This window comes from Belonocnema kinseyi, chromosome 2 (assembly GCF_010883055.1).
Source record: "Belonocnema kinseyi isolate 2016_QV_RU_SX_M_011 chromosome 2, B_treatae_v1, whole genome shotgun sequence".
NCBI classification, from domain to species: Eukaryota; Metazoa; Arthropoda; class Insecta; order Hymenoptera; family Cynipidae; genus Belonocnema; species Belonocnema kinseyi.
In genome coordinates, this window is record NC_046658.1 from 127,167,576 (window position 1) to 127,185,096 (window position 17,521).

The window sequence follows — 17,521 nt, forward strand, 5'->3', positions numbered from 1 at the left end:
AAAGGTCACGAGATCCCGCCGATCCATCGCATTGAATCCATTTTCATTGGCTCCCCCAACTCTAGATTGGTCGGCATTGTTGGCCGACCCATTGTCGGGAGCTCTGCACGTTCTGTTGTTTTGAACCGCACTTACTACAACTATGTTTAGTGTTGTCATTGTTGTTCCCACGAGAAGCTAGGGAAAGGGGTTCGTCAATACTTGTAGAGCCCCACATGCAAGGATAAGGCTGCTTACTCTGAGAGGTCGCCTGGTATCCTAGAGTCACCGTTCTAGACACCTCACCCAGGTGCCATTCAGCTTTCGGCACGGTTTTCACACCTCCGCTTGGGGGTTAATTCCTTCGGGACCACCCCTGGACAATTGTCCGCGACTGCCTATTTATTTTTGTAACCATATTCAGCAGAAACCCTTGGTACAGGGACCCTCTATCCGCAACCCGAGGACGCGTTCGGTGGCTTTGTCATAGGCCCTTCGGTTTGATTCTAGAGGAATCAAAAAGGGTTCCCAAGGAACCCTTTTGGGACTCCAATCTCGATAGGTTTCTATTAAAGTTCAAGTTCAAATAAATGATAAAAACTTTTAATTAAAGATCAAAACGAAATATATTTTTTCATGAATAATTTTATGTCAAATAGCCATGAAAAAGATTTACACTTAAAAACCAGAATAACAAACTACCTTACTTTTCGGCACATTTGAGACAAAGAAAGAGGCAGAAAAATGTCCTTTTCTTTCATTTTTCTGAATTTATTACTCTCTTTTTTCCCTTTTTTCAACTGTTACTTTTTTGTCTCTGGTGAGCCGAAAAGTGAGGTAGTTTAGAAGTCTGCTTTTAAATTGTAAATCTTTTTCAATCTCATTTTGCATGAAAAATAGATTTATTTGCGACCTTAAATTAAAATTGTTTAAATAAATACAACGAACTCCTGATTCGTTCCAATTTGTAGGATTTGTTCATGAATATTATAAGATTACTTTTGATTGAGACCTATATTAATTTGACTTCCATTTCTTGAAAGCAATCTTTTTACTAAATTTTTGTCAAAATAATCTATTAAATATTAGCAATTTTGGAAATGTATTACAATTTTTTGGATTCTTTCTTTTTCTATTCAGCAAATAAAATTAAATAGATTGATTCAGAAGCACTTACAAATAAAAACTATTATTTGAGTCGTAAGTTTAGTAAACCCTTAGTTTTTTCTGAAATTAGAGTTTTTTATTTAAGAATAATTTTTAAATAAGTTTACCAACAAAATTTTTTTTTTTAATTTTGCAAATTTTGAGACAGATGTCCCCGCAACAGTACAGTTAAATAATAACATAATAAGTTTACAAATTAATTTTGTATTACAAAATTCAGATACTCGATTCCCTATTCTTCTATTTTTCCATTTTTCGAAGAATTCTTTGTCCCCTGTTTTCAAGAAAAATTCCCTTTTTTCTCGTTTTTTCGCTTAAATGTGAACTGACATAGACCATCTTTTTTAAAATTTAATTACTTTGTTGACAATACAACTAATTCGTCAAAAATTTGTTTCATTTTTGGGTAAAAATAAATTTTTACCTGAAAATTGAACTATTATATTTTTGGTTAAAAATTAATAGTTTAAATTGAAAATTGATCCTATTTAGTTAAACATCCACTTTTTTATTTTCGTCTCTTTTGATAAATAATTAATCTTCCTGTTTCATGGTTAATCATTTGGTTTAAAATTGCAAGTGCTCGGTTAAAAATTTACATTTTAAATTGAAAATTGAAGTTATCTGATGAAAAATTAATTTTTTTTCGTTGAAAAGTCGTCTTTTTGGTAGGAAATAAATCTTTTAGGTTGAAAGTTAATTTTTGTTGTTGAAAATGCAACTTTTTGGTTGAAAATGGATATTTTAAACTAAACATTGATCTGGCCTGGTTAAAAATCTATATATTCCGTTGATAATTCGTTTGTTTTTTTTTGTCAAAAAGTAAAACTTTATGATTGAAAATTCATGTTTTTCAAGTGACAATTCAAGTGAATATTTGGAAATTTAAGTTTTTTATGATACATATTTTTTGGTAAACAATTAATTCTCTTCGTTAAGAAATGAGCTCTTTAGATGAAAATGCGTCTATTATACTCCAAATTATTTTTTTTATTTTTAAAGATATTTTTCGTTTGGAAATGTTACTATTCTGTTATTGGTTGGAAATTGTTATTTCAAATTGAAACTTGATTTTATCTGATTATCAATTCATCGATTCTTTTATAATGTCGTCTTTTTTAGTAGAAAATTAATATTCTTGTTTGAAAGTTCATAGCTTTTATCAAAATCCCAACTGATTGTCTGAACATCCATATTTTAAATAAGAAACTTATTCTATCTATTTAAAAATTGATATAATTGATTAAAAATGCGTTTTTATTTTGTAGAAAATTAAGCTTGGTTAACAGTTTATCGGTTTGGTTCCAAATGCAACTGCTTGGTTGAAAGTCCGTCTTCTTCAGTTGAAAACTTAAGTTATTGTTTACAAATTTAATAATTATATTGACCATTTTGCTATTTCGATAAAAAATTAATCTTCTTTGTTAAAAAATCAACTTTCACTATTTCACTGAAATTTTTTTTCTCCAGCTAGAGAATAAATTTTCCTGAATGAAAATAAAACTATTACATTTCTGGTGAAAAATGCATACCTTTAATTAAAAATGGATCCTATTTGGTTAAAAGTTTATACATTTTTTTCAAAATTCTTTCTTTTTTGTAAAAAATTAATGTTCTTGGTCGAAACTTCAAGGTTTTCGCTAAAAATGCAACTGTATCGTAAACAATTAATCTGGTTTCGTTGAGGATCGAATTATTTTCTTGAGAATAGATCTTTTTTGGTCGCATTGGACCGTTTTGATTTAAAATTACAATCTTGTCTGGTTAAAATATTAACTATTACATTTTTTGTGTAAATTTAATTTTTTTGGTTTAAAAAATCTACTACATGATTTAAAGTTAAACTAATGTGTAAAAAATCCATTAACAGAACCAAAAAAGTGCCAAAAAATCGTCAAATTCTGATCTAGCGTTTAAGAAAAAAAATTATGTGGAAATATTTGAATTTAGAATTCTTTTCCGCTTAAGTATGATAAAATCAAAATCTATATGAAAGACAATAATTTTGTAGATAAATTTTCGAAAAGTAGCAGTAAAAATTTTTTTCTTTTAACCTTGATTTTTAACAACTTTGTCAATATTAGTAACTTAGAGAACAAGGAAAAAAGGTTTTTTCAGAAGATTCACAAAAATTTTAAACAATTCAATAAATATTGGCAAAGTGGGCTTTAGATGAAAAACACATATATTGAAAATCAAAGTAAGCCAGTGGATGATAAAAACAAAATATTAAAAAGATGTCTAAAAACTAAACATATTATTCAGGTCATAAAATATGAATAAATTATGATGCCCCAGAGTGAGAAATCGTTTATGTTTATGTTCCAGGTTATAAAAAATGCATCAAAAAATGACGATAAATTTCGTGTTCAATTATAATTATTTGAGTGATTTTAAATTATCATAAAACTCGAATTAGCTCAACAACTTCATTTATCAGACCGGTTGTCCCAATTTTTGATTACGATATCCAATTCCGGTGGCTCTGTTACGTCAACAAGCATTGAGTTTCAGCTTGATTCGAAAGTGGCGCCCCTCGGTGCGTTTTTATTCCTTCCATATATTTACCAAGACGAAAATCGCCATTCGCTCTACGGGGCAGCATGTCCAAGTTGAGATCAAAAAGGGCGCCGCATCAAGATCTCTTAGCCCCTGAAAAGTTTAAACTTTCTTGTCCTCGTTAAAAATTGCCTGAACGCCAAAATCACAGTGTGGTCGCAAGTCAGAGAAAACCGGAAAATCAGGGAAAAATCGGAGAATTTTTTTGATAAAGGAAAGTCCAGAAAACGTTGAGGATGATATAATCAGGGCTGCGGTAGTCACTCATAAACCTGAGGGGAAGTAGAAATTCCCTAGCGGAGCCTACCCCATAGGATAGCTGACTTTAACCCGTACATTATCCGACTTTGTACCGTAATTTAGCCGACTTTATACAGTAATTTAGCCGACTTTGTACAGTAATTTAGCCGACTTTGTACCGTAATTTAGGCGAGTCATGGAATTTTGAAAATGAAGTTTTATGACCACCCTGAAGAGATAAAAGGTTTAATTAGTTTCTAGTGAAAGATTTCGTTTTTGACTTCTTGTTGAGAGATGCACTAAATAATGAATGACCTTAATAAAAAATGTATTACTGTGAAGCTGGACGTCATGTTCCCCGATTCAGCAAAGTCTTCCTCACGCAGGGTTTGAAATGTGCGACATTATTCAAGCTAAGCCGGTGTGAATTTCTTTCGCCCTAGTGTTGAAAAAATATGCAGGGAGTTACCTAGAATTAATGCAAAACCCATGCTCCTGTTCTGCGCGGTTTACCTTCTCAACGACCATTTGAGTATTTATTGAGGTAGTATCGAATTTGCATAGGAGCGTCACTTATGCTTGGTGGACCACACAAAATGTCTACTAATGGGCATCTGCTCTGTTCCTATCTACGGATCTTAAATTCCGTCCGTATGGCGAACGACATGGACGACTATGAGTTACCGTAATGGCCCGCATTGATTTTACCTTTAATACATGTTCTCTTAAATGTAGGTCTGATTTTTCACCTCATATCTACGCTGCCAATGCACCAGGCTCTAAAATATAAAAAAAATTAAATTGAAAATTAGAACCGCACACTTTGCCCCAAAACCACCCGAGAATGAGGTATCATCTTTAGAATGTATACTAGAGGTAATAAATCATTAATTAGTTCAATAAATTTAAGTTTAAAAAAGAGGTAAATAGGGTCATTCCTTTTGTTTTCGATAAAGTCGGTCGTGGCCTAATTTTTGAATTTTTTTATGAATAATAAGCAGAACAAAGGCGAGGAGGGCACTCCAAATTGAGGTAAACTTTCCCTGCTGAATTGCAGTTATTTTTTGCGGACTCTGCTAGAGGCAGCACGTTACAGGCCTGTAACCACGGAAAGTTTACCTCAGTTTGGTTTAATCAGCTGATATAATAATATAATATTAATAATATTAATATTAATATTAATATTCATAATATTAGTAATATTACTCTGCTTGAACGATAACCTTGCAACGTTTTGTACCTTCAGTTTTTTCTGTGATGTAACAACTAACTACCTTACAGAATCAGAAAACAATTAAATGCTACCATTTAAAGTGGAATGGACTTATGTAAGACATATTTAGCAGTTAGAAATTTTAATAGAACACGTGCTAAAATAACTATAACAATAAATCACTGGGAAAGCACAGGTTAAAAATTCCTATATCTTTTTGAGAATTTTATCTATTTTCTGAAAAAATATTCTACTTCTTAGGAAATTCAAGACATTGGTTTAAAAGTAAGTTTTTGGTAGATACTGCAACGGTTTTTTGTTACTTAAAATTCGTCTTTTTCCGTTGAAAATCCATCTACTTTGTTAGAAAATTCTTCTCTTTGGTTGGAAATTAAACTGATATTGTTAAAACTGTTACATTTTTCTGGCTTAAAATTCAATTTTTAAACTGAAAATTTAACTGTTCACTTGTTAGTTGAAAGATGAATTACTTGGCGAAAAGTTGAACTACTTTGTTAAAAATTGATTTTTCTGGTACAAAATTCTTGATTTTAGTTCAAAGCTCTTTGATTGAAAATCAAAATATATTCTTGAAAATTTGTTTTTTGGTTAAAAGTTAATTTGTAGAACTAAAAATTTGACTATTCAAAATTTGTATGGTATATTAATCTTTTTTATTTAAAAATTCATCTTTTTAGTTGAAAATTCAACTATTTCGTGAAAAATTATTCTACTTTGTCGGTAGTTCACCAAATTTGGTAACAAATAAGTTTTTATTTGTTTGATCATTTAACTGTTTTTTGTTCTTGTTCGAAATTCGTCTTTTTGGGTTGAAAATTCAAATATTTTGTGATACATTTTTCTCTCTTGCTAGGAAATTAACTGGTATTATTACAATTTTCATTTTTCTGAAAATTAATTTTTTCAATTAATTTTTTCCATTTTAAGTTGAAAAATTACTTGGCGGAAAGTTGGACTAGTTTGTTAAAAATTGATTTTTCTGTTAGAACTCAAAATTTTACTATACCAATTTTTATGGTGAATTCGTATTTTTTAGTTAAAAATACAATGAATTGGTTAAAAATTCATGTATTCTGTCAAAAATACCTTTTCTCTGTTGCAAAAAATATATATTTTTATTAAAAATATAACCGTTCCAATTTTACTTAAAGAGTTATCTTTTTTATTTAATTGACAATTCAAATGTCTTGCTGACATTTCATCTTTTTCAGTTTCACATGCAATTAGTTTGTTAAAAATATGTCTTTTTTGGTAGAAAATTAATCTTCTCTATTGAACATTCATGTTTCTTTTGTTAAAAATTTAACTATTTGAATGAAAATGAATCTACCGCGCAGAAAATTCAACTGTTTAGATTAAAATCATTCTTTTTGGGCTACACATTTGGGTAAATTAATAGAAAAACATTTTTTTTATAAATCAGATATTTTGCTGAAAATTTCTTCTTGGTTTAAAATTCATATTTTTGATTAAAAATTGAACTATTTTGTTTAATGGCCATTTTTTTAGTTGAGGAATCTTTTCAATAGTTAATTAATTATTTCTTCGGTCATATATTTGACTTTTTTAAAACGTTGTTTTATGTTGAAAAATTAATGTTTTAACTGAAAATTTAACTATTTTGTTAAAAATTGGATTTCTTTTCTATTGGAAAAGAGATTTTCTGTTGAAATTTAACTATTCCATATAAATATAAATATGGAGATATAGTTTAAACCGAATAAAACTTTAAAGATTTCTTCTTCATTTAAATACTAATTTAGCAAACGAAAAAATAGGAGTTTTCGCACAAATCTACTTTCAATACTTTTTAGGAAAGTTGCTGAAATTTTTAGTTTGTTATTGTTTCCGGTGAATTGCACATTCTAATAAATTCATAAGTTTCTTTGTCTAAAAACGGTCAAATACGAAACGTCTCATACTTTACACACCAGTGAAAAATTAAGCGCGTTTTAGTTTGTTTTATTTTTAATTTAAGATATAATTTGCCAACAAATGTGAGGTTTTACTAAGTTTTTAATATTATTTTCCAAGATTTAAGCATGTTTAAAATAAAGGAAATCGTAAATTTGGAGTATTTTGGCAAATATGAATAGAATGATGTAGTCTTTTGAATTCAATTCTTATTTTGAATCATTTTGGATATGTGGGTATTTTTAGTCTATATACTATAACAATAATAATAAAGAAGATTTATAAAAATTTATAAACGTGTTATTTATAACAATAATTTTGTGTTCTTTGACTCTTAAAATTGCAATAAACTTGGAAAAGCAGGGTTATTTTGTTTATCGAACTAAAATTTGCAGAAGAAAGTATTTGTACTACACAAAACGTTTCCAGCTACATTCTATTTTGAAATTAATATAATTTATTTCTTGAAATTCAAATCATCTAACGCGCTTGCTCGTTTCATCAACCACATATTTCTAAACTCCATAATTAAAAATTAATTTTCAATTTCAATTAAAGTATCCATTTCTCTGCCACTTCATCCTAAACGAAGAATCTACCCACTCCTTTTCTTTTATTACTCCATCAAAGAACATCTTCATCCTAGCAATATTGTGTTTTTTACCACGCAATTAATTATAAACCCATTTGATAAGTTTAATGATGTCTTAATTCACATGATCATAATTAACGACCTGCGACGTAGACCGACCATTAGTTTCTGTACAGACTAACCAAAGGAGTGGTTGATACATGTTAATAGAGTCACTGAGCATGTGACTTGCATTTCATGCAACTTGCAGAACCCTTTTATTTATGTTTATTTATTATTATTTTTTTCGGGAAAATGTATATCTCAATCTTAATACACTGGGTCTTTGATTTATGTGCACGCAATGCCGTATAAGTACACATAAAAATATCATGTATGCTGCAGATATCCACGAGAGCCTTCCCACATTTCAATAGACCCTCGTCCTCCAGGAATGGCAGACAATGCCGGTTTCCTCGCGGATACATTTTCATATGCGTCGATATAGAAAGAGAGAAAGAGAGAGGGAGAGAGAAAGGTGGAGGCGGATAGTGGAGGTTGGATAAAATAGGGGAAGGAGGGAACTCTCTTTGAAATTCTATCGGGAGCGCGCGATCAAGATAAATCATAGACAAGACACGGAATGGTGCAAGCGGTGGTATACGCATCGGCGCAGCGGTGCAGGGTAGCAACGGTGCTGCGGGGCAGCGGTGCTGCGGGGTACAGTTGCTGGGGGGCGGCGGAGCAGCGAGGCAGCCGTGCAACGGTTCCTGAAAGAAACGCAAACGATAAAGACAAAGGGACTGGGCCTGAATCTAGCAACGTTGCGTCGTATTGTTGCATATTGCATGGACAGTTGTTGTTTTCTCCCCTAACGAACCAGAACCGCAAAGATACCGGACGCTTCCTTCCCTCTCGCTGTTCGGGTATCGCGTAGGCAGCATCGAATACTTCGAATATATACGAGCATACGATTTATCGATCTGCGATGTACATTTCACGAGTAACATTATTTTTATTCAATCACGCGATTTTTCAAGGAACTTTTTATTTACGAGAGATTGGAATTTTCCTCGAGATATCACGAAGCTATCACGATTTTCTGTGTTTTATTGTATACACTGGTCGGAATGTATTTTGATAAGTACAATAAATTACGAGTCGAATTTGGATTTACTTTATTATAGGGAAGTTTTGAATAGGAAAGATTCAAACTGATAATGCTCCTTTAAGGCTTAGATTTTTATGTCTACAGTTTTGAATGATTTGAAACTAAATTTTTTGATGTTCATATCTGAATATCATTTAAATCTCTGTAATCGTCTTAAATTTCTCATAACTTTCGTCAATTCAATCGAATTTTCTTGAATTCATTTGGTTTGTTTTGTTTTCGCTTAAAGTCACTTAAATGTATCAACTAAATAAAATATTTGGCTAAGTATAACATTTCCCATGGAACCATTTTTATTTGCATTTTCAAACATTTTTGAAATTAATTTAAGAACCATATAAGTTATTGCCAAAACAAGATAGTCGTTGGATTCTACATAAGAACATATGAAAAATATGTAGTTTAAATTTTGGTTAATAAAAATAAACAATAATTATTAAGTATTTATTTTTAAATTACTCAATTTTGATCCCTCGTTATTAAAAATTGTTTAATTTGCTATGTTTTAAATATAAACTTAATCCAGTTGGAGTATTTTAATAATAAAACTGAAAATTTAGAAATTAACATTCAAATCCAAAATAATTTAGTATTGGAACGCTTCTTTATATGAATTATTGAATATTAATTATACTTTAATTTGAAATTCTCAATTCAACAAACATTTATTCATCAATTTCACGATACTATAATTATTCAATTCTCTATTTTTATCTTTAATTAATTATTTCGTAGTTTACAGTCAGAAAATGATTTGGGTTAATTCACCAAATATTTACTTAGTTGAACTAAATCTAAAGATGGAATATATTGTTAATTTAAAAAAATATATTTGATTAGGTAAATCATGCATTTTTTTAAACCAATTAAAATTTGTTTAGTTAAACTAAATTTTAATTTGCGTACAAGAGAACAGTTTTTTGCTATAAGGAAATTCTTTTTTATGAGTGGTAAATGTTGAAACAAAAAGATGTAAATAACACAATCTTTAACGAAGCTAAAAAAAATGTCCTGTGTCGTAGACTTTTTGTACAATTCTATTAAACAAAATGATTATGTTAGCGATTATGCTTCTAAGAAATGCCTAATTTATTAGGTAGAAAATACCTGATTTATTAGATGAAGATATTCCATTATGATACAATAAAAAAACAAATATTTATAAAAAAATCATTTGTTTAAAATGTGTTTTCTATCATTTTCATTCATTTTACGTTTCTATAAGTTATATTGCAAGGAATTTAGATGATAATAATAATAATAATAATTTCAGCAAAATTCTGCATTTTTTCAATAAGTCTTTAATAAATTTCTGCGAAATCATTTCTGTTTATCTAAAGAATTAGAATTTTCATACAATTACTGCTAGTTAACAACTTTTGTCATTTTTATAAACAATTTTTAAAAACAAATCCACTTAATTGGTATTTATATGCATAGAAAATTTTTCTTTTTTGTGGAATCATTCATTTTCATGTGAAGAACAAGAATGGTAGACATGAGAGTTCCATCAAATAAGATTTGCTATTGTTATAAACAATTTTTTTTAACAAATTCACTTATTTGACATTTATTTGAATAGAAAATTTGCGTTTTCTGCGAAATCATTTCTTTTTGTCTCAAGAATAAAGAGAAGAAGAAAAATTTTATAAACAAATTCACTTAATTCCTATATTTTCCTTTTCTGTGGAATCCTTCATTTACATGTGAAGATCAAGAATGGTACGCATGCATGTTCCATGTAACAGCCTTTTTTATGGTTATAAACAATTTCTATAAACAAATTCACTTATTTCGTACTTATATGCATAGTAAATTTGTCTTTTCTGTGAAATAATTCATCTTCTTGTGAAGAACAAGGATAGTACACATAAGAGTTCCATGAAATAACATTTGCCATTGTTATACACAATTTTTATAAACAAATTCACTGATGTAGCATTTGTATGCATAGGAAATTTTCCTTTTCGTATGAATTTAATTAGTTTTTCTTCTACGTAATGTTTATTTATCCAATTAAATATTTTTAATTTTACTTATAAAACTTATACATATCAGTAAATTTAGTGGATTTCAAAGAATGTATTCAAGAGAAGTGATGTATTTCGGTAGAGTTTCTAAGATTGAAAGAGATTCGAAGATATTTTTTTTATATTTACCCTGAATTCTTATTATTTTATCATTAATTCTTTAATATATTAGAATTATTGAAAATTTTTTAAGTTTACCTAAATTCTTCTGAACTTCCTCACTTCTTCTTAACTCAATTGATTTTGAGAATTTAAAAAAAAATTTATTTATTTGATCCTAAGAGTCAATGGATAAAATGATGTCGGCATTTGAAATATTTTAAAATATTTTTTTAATTCTTTGGAATTTAAAAAAAATTCAGATTGTCAAAAGATTTGAAAGGATTTTAAATATTTGAAGGTATTGTAAAAGAATTAGAGGAACTGTTATGAGATTTACAAAGTTTTAGGAAATTTTAAAAGATATCAAAAGATTTGCAATATGTTAGGACATTTTAAAAGATTACCAGAACTTTTTTTTAAAGGCTTGTGGGAATTTGAAAGACTTTGAATTATTTCTTGGTAGTTTAAGAGATTCCAATGAATTTCGAAGAGATTAAAAATATAATAAAAAATTTAATAAATAAATCATAATTTTGTTTATATCTAGTATATATTTTCTATTATAATATCCCTCATTTGTGAAAGTAATTTGCGTTTTTCACGTTATTTATGAATAATTCTATTTGCAAAAGAAAGAATGAAAATAAGTGCAACGTCAAAAAGCGCTACAAGCTTAATAACAAATTTGTGGCGTGAATACTTTTACAAGTTCTAGTTTTAATTTTTTAAATATATTTTGTAAGTGTATTGTCTTCGAAAGTGTACTCTGCTGGAAGAATAAACTATATGCATTAATTTATTTATAATGATTAAAAATTTGTAGGACAATTATATACAGGTTACATTTTTATTTAAAGAAAGTAAATTGACTAATTTTCTATCTTTTTGCAGAAATAGCAATGAATGGGGCTGAGTAAATATCGCAAATACAGTCAATGATAATTTCTAGGTTGAATAACAAATCATTAAGTAACAAACTCAAAAAACTTGAACCCCTACGTTCAAATAGGATTCTTCATTATTATTTAAATAAAAGCTCTGATCCGTTGAGATTTTAAGATTCGGCTGTAAAAGATTTCGGTGCCATGAAATTACTTATAAGTTGAGAAGCTTTCTTTGGTTTCCATTTGTAGGTGGAATAATTTATTAGTAGATTATTATAGTAAACTTGTAATAATCATTGTTTAAAATATTCTTTTACTGTCTGATCAAAATCCAATCTCAAAAGAAAGGAGTAAAAGGAAGAGCATCGTCATTGCAAAAATGATCATAATACTTCGTCGTGTGGTAAATCGGTTTCACTTTCCTCAGCTTTTTTTCCACAAAAATGAAAATTTTTCAATATATTATTCGGAGATTATATAAAATATTACAACGGACGTCCTCGGACTCTTTTTTTTTGAGAAATTATTACCAAAAAGTTTTATTCTGCTACATAAAAATGTTATGCATGTGCACTATTTTGAGGTTAGGATTGGTTTTTAACTGTCTGCTATTCCGATAATGTAGGTCTCCGTCGTACCGACGCTGTTGGTATCCACTTAGAAATTATTCATGAAATAAACATTTTTATTGTGTACGAACAAGGTTAGTTCCAAGTCATTCGTTACTATGCTTTTTTGCTTGTCCCAAGTTTTCGGTAAAAATATTGTGTATTTTGGATGCAAAACTGATCGACGTGAAGTTGGCAGAGCAATTATGAAAAAAAACTAGTTTTATCATATGGAATCGTTTGATGGTCGTCTGTTGATGTTTGGTAGCCCACTTTTGACGGTTGGTGGTCAAACTTGAAAAAGTTATCGAATTTTCAAATTTGGGGTGCTAACTTCACGCTGGCACTTCACTTTTTAGTATTTTTGAAAATTTAATGCGGGAATCGTTTGGTGGTTGATTGGTGGTATTTAGTAGTCCACTTTTATTGTTCAACAATTTAAAATAACGAAACTATTGTAATTTTTATAATTTTCTAAAAAAATAACAGTTGTCAGCACGCTGATGTTTCCGCGCATGCGGTCGCCCGGCGTACTCGTGTACTTGTCATTGACGCGAAAGTTTTAAAACTAAAGAATGCCAGAAATACGACAGAAGATAAAAAAACAACAGAAAACGCAATTAAACGACCAGAGCTGACTATTGAGAGAATAGACCCAAATTTGAAAAAGCCATAGTCAGTGGACGGATTGAACTCTACTTCTCAGATCCGGGTGGAAGAGAGTCCGAACTCCGTTTAAACCAAAGATTAGCTTTAGCCTAAATTTAAATGCGGTTAATTTATTTTTATAATTGCAGTATACTTTAAGCGTAAGAAAAAAAAACGTAAAAAGTTTATATGATAATGAATTAATTTTGATACTTTATGAACGCTTTACGGAGTTTTAGATTTTAAGGGTGTTCGATCGATGTTCTAACTTCAACATTTAATCCCTTCGTTTTACTTCATAAATTCATAATTATATTTCAAAAATGAGTATCGCTACAGAGCGAAAAAATATCTAATTATAATATTTATAATGTAAAATAAGGAAATCGATTTTTGAGGTTGCAACATAGATCCAAAACCTTTAAGGCAAGTTCGACTAAGAGGTCAAATTTCCATTGTCGCTTTTGCTTTAACTTTTACTTTTCAAGATAACTTATTATAAACACCTAAACACAAAATACAATGTTGACTAATTCCTAAATTCACAAAAAGAATATGTGACATAGAATTAATATAACATATGTGATATTATTTTTATTGAATACTATATAAAAACAGTTTTTTAAAACTAAAAACAGCAATTTTATATTTTTAGAAAAAGAAATGAAGTTATATTTGAGTAATTTTTGTACACAATAAAATTTGTTATTATGTGTAACACTATTTACTTAACATACGCTGTCTTCCATAATTAAGCGATACATTTTTTATTAGTTGCCATCTATCTCATACGAGAAGGGCGTTATTGGAGAAAATCATAATATAAAAATATGCGATGATCACTTTACAGATTCTGAAAGAAACTAAATTTTCTTACGTCATGCGGCAAAAAATAAATAAAACAAACTACTATCGAGTGGGTTTGTTTTTTCATCGTGGAAAATTAATTGCGGCAATGATAACATTAGTATATTGCAAATAAATAATGAAAATACAAAAGTTAGCAAGAATTTAGAAAAAAAGAATCAATTTTACACAAAATTATCTTATTTCTACTCAATAATATTTTTAGATTTAGTATTTTATATAGACAATACAGATAGTTTTTACAAGTGTGAAGTTGGTTTTCAATAATGTGCAGGGCAGTAATCTTAATAAATTAATAAAATAATAGAATATTTCAGTAATGAAAAATTCGATCTTGAAGTAGAGTTCAATCCGTCCACTAACTGTGGCTTTTTCAAATTTGCGTATATTCTCTCGATAGTCAGCTCTGGTCGTTTAATCCCTTCTTCTGTTTTTTTTTTAAATCTTGTGTCGTATTTCTGGCATTCTTTAGTTTTAAAACTTTCGCGCCCATGACAAGTACACGAGTACGCCGCACGACCGCATGCGCGGAAACATCTGCGCGCTGACACTTGTTTTTTTTTTAGAAAATTATAAAAATTACAATTATTGCGTTATTTCTAATTGCTGAACGATAAAAGCGGACTACGAAATACCACTAAACGATTTTGGAGCGATTGGTGCAAACAAAATTCGAAATAGTAAAATTTTGGGGTGCTGGTCATTCTTTTTCAAGGTTCCATATATTTTTCAATTTTGACCACCAAACGTCAAAAGTGGGCTACCAGTCGACCACCAAACGATTCCATATGATAAAAGTAGGGTTTTTCATAGTTTCTGTGCCAACCTCACGTCGATACAAAGCTGAAGAGAATTGTAACACACATAACCTTAAAACACATAGACATCAATCAAATTTAGCAAAATTATATTTCTTGTTAATTATTCCATGCCCAATTGTAAGTGTTCAGGGACGTCCTTTAGCTTCTTTGCTATCATTACACAGATTTTGAAGACAAAATCTTTATCATTGTGGGAAAAACGCCAAACGAATATAAAGCTGATAAAATTGATAGGATTTCCTAGCCCGTGTAGAAATTCAAATGGGGAACTAGTCTGGTTCCCGACCATTCGACCCAATTAAAGTCGGGGGCTAGTCGAATCATCTGACTAGCCCCCGACCAGTAGCGTCACGGTAGATTAGTCGGGAGCTAGTCAGTTGTCCCGACTTATCCTAGTCGGGGCCTGATCGGATATTAGTAGGGGTCATATGATAATTCATCCGCGTGGAATATTAACCAAACTCCCGAAAATTTTTGGAACATTCCCTTAAAGTTTGTCAAAATACTTATTATTTACGGAAATCTCCATAAACTTTTTTCAAATATTATAAGTGCTTAAATTTACCCGAGATTTGATAGGGAATATATCCTACGCTTAAAAATACATAAATTTATGTAATTAAAATTCCCCAAAATTTGTGGAATATTAAAACAAAAACTTCAGCTAGAACGCATCAATGGAAAAACTTCGCTCTGAAGAAACCGCCATCTTGGTTACGGTAGTCTCTGCTCCAGGTAATTATGCTTTGTCACGTGTGGACTGCTGTCTTAAACACTCGACGCGTCATTTATGATGCGCGAGAGGCGGCACGTAGCGCCCTTGCGGATTTTCTTTAAAGCTACCAGTCCAGAACCGCAAGACTCAAATAAAAGTGATAGAGAAATGTGAACTGTACCGTGCTTACTAATTTACTACTGATATACTGCTCTTCACTGATTAATCAAAAAATTTTTTTCTTTCCAATTTCAACTACCTGAAGGATTAGACTTTATTTACATATGGCAAACCTTTCAGATCAATGTAAAATTAAGCATCTGTACAAATTTAGAATCTCATGACTTTCGGCAGACTTTTCACCTACATCTATATGTATATTTTCCAATATGGATTTTCTAAAAATTCCATACAAAGATATTTATAAATATTCTTGGAATTCACAATTTTCTAAAAAGTACTACAAAAAAATAAGATTACGTCTTTTTGAAGATTTTGATCGTCGTTTGACTGGGCACTTTTTCCAAATTATTAACCCGACAAGCCCCCGATTAGAGCTCGACTTTTAATAGGGCCAAATTGGGTTATTTCCACACGAGAGGTATCAAACATTAATAAAATTTAGCAAAGTGAATTATTTTATTAATTAATCCACATACAAAGAGTTCAGGGACGTGCGTTAGCATGTTCGCTATCATTTCAAAAAATTTTGAGACAAAATCTTTATTATTGTAGGAAAAAGCACAAGGAATCTAACACTAGTAAAATCGATAATTTTCTGAGTATCACATGTCCTTGAAAATAAATAATTGAAACTTGTAATCCAGAAATACAAGTGTGTTGAAGGATGGCTGTATCGTGAAATTGACACTTAACGAATGAAGATCTCTCGGACACTAGAATAAATTGTCTGATAAAATCTTGGAAATTCTATTTTCAGATTGTTTGCTGTTTCGAGATGTTCCCGATGTCGAGCTGGCATTTCCGCCTCGGAATTGGTGATGCGAGCACGAGATCTGGTTTATCACGTGGCTTGTTTCACGTGCGCATCGTGTGGCATCCCTCTTAACAAGGGCGACCATTTTGGACAGAAGGATGGCCTCGTTTACTGTAGGTGAGAACCAACAATCGATAGTTCAAACATCCACTGGATGTCTCCCTGATGCTTGCAAACGAGATTAATTCATGATGAGTCACTCACCTTGTCAAAACAAATTTCAGGCCTCACATACCAGTCCCTAATCTCCAAATCCGAATTAGTAAAAATTCGAATAATGCAGTCAGTAGCATTGTATCTGACTGTGTAATTAGTAATTTCATTTCTTTTATTTATTTCTACTAAATTTAAAATTTTAATAAAGAAAAGGTCATGTCTTCTCAATTTATATTTTTCATTTATATTTTCATATACTTATATATTGTTATATTGTTATATACTTAAAACGAATGGCACTCTTTGATTTTACGTATTCCGTATTTTTAAACAATATAAATATTACCATTCTTCTTACAAAAATGTGTAATGTAATTTTAAGAAAGAGGCACTAACATAACTCTGTGGAAAAACCTATCAAGTTTCAATTTATTTTGAATACAGCGCTAAAACTAAATGGCGTCCCACTTATAGCGCAGGCGCAAGCGCCTTGCCGTTGCCAGGACGCTGCTGTGATGCTTCCTTTCCGAAACGTTGTGCAGTTTCTAAACAAGTTGACACTGAGGTGGATTAGAACTGCAATTAATTGCAGGTTGAATCGTTTCTGCTAACATAAATATTATTATTTGTGAAATCTGCTTTGTTTCTTTGAAATGTGGACGTTTTTTCTTGATATTAGTAATGAACATCATAGTTAAAAGGGAACTGGGAATGTGCCGTTGAAAAAAGTTAGGTTAACTAAAATTTCTTTTCAGAAAAATTATAGACGTTCGGCGAATTCAGTATGCAGCAATTGGCAAAAGTAGTGTTCTAGTTTTAATAGTTCATAATAAATGTTTTAAAATCGGATTGAACTAA

At 30.2% G+C, this 17,521-nt stretch overlaps 1 protein-coding gene across 1 annotated transcript in view; it reads left to right on the top strand.

The window, feature by feature from the left end:
• LOC117167901 (LIM/homeobox protein Lhx9-like) overlaps window positions 1-17,521 on the top strand; it is an 81,243-nt gene that overhangs the window by 11,886 nt on the left and 51,836 nt on the right. The window contains exon 4 of the mRNA XM_033353140.1: window positions 16,451-16,624. Within this exon, the coding sequence (XP_033209031.1) occupies window positions 16,451-16,624 (174 nt within the window). The remainder of the gene's footprint in view (window positions 1-16,450; window positions 16,625-17,521) is intronic.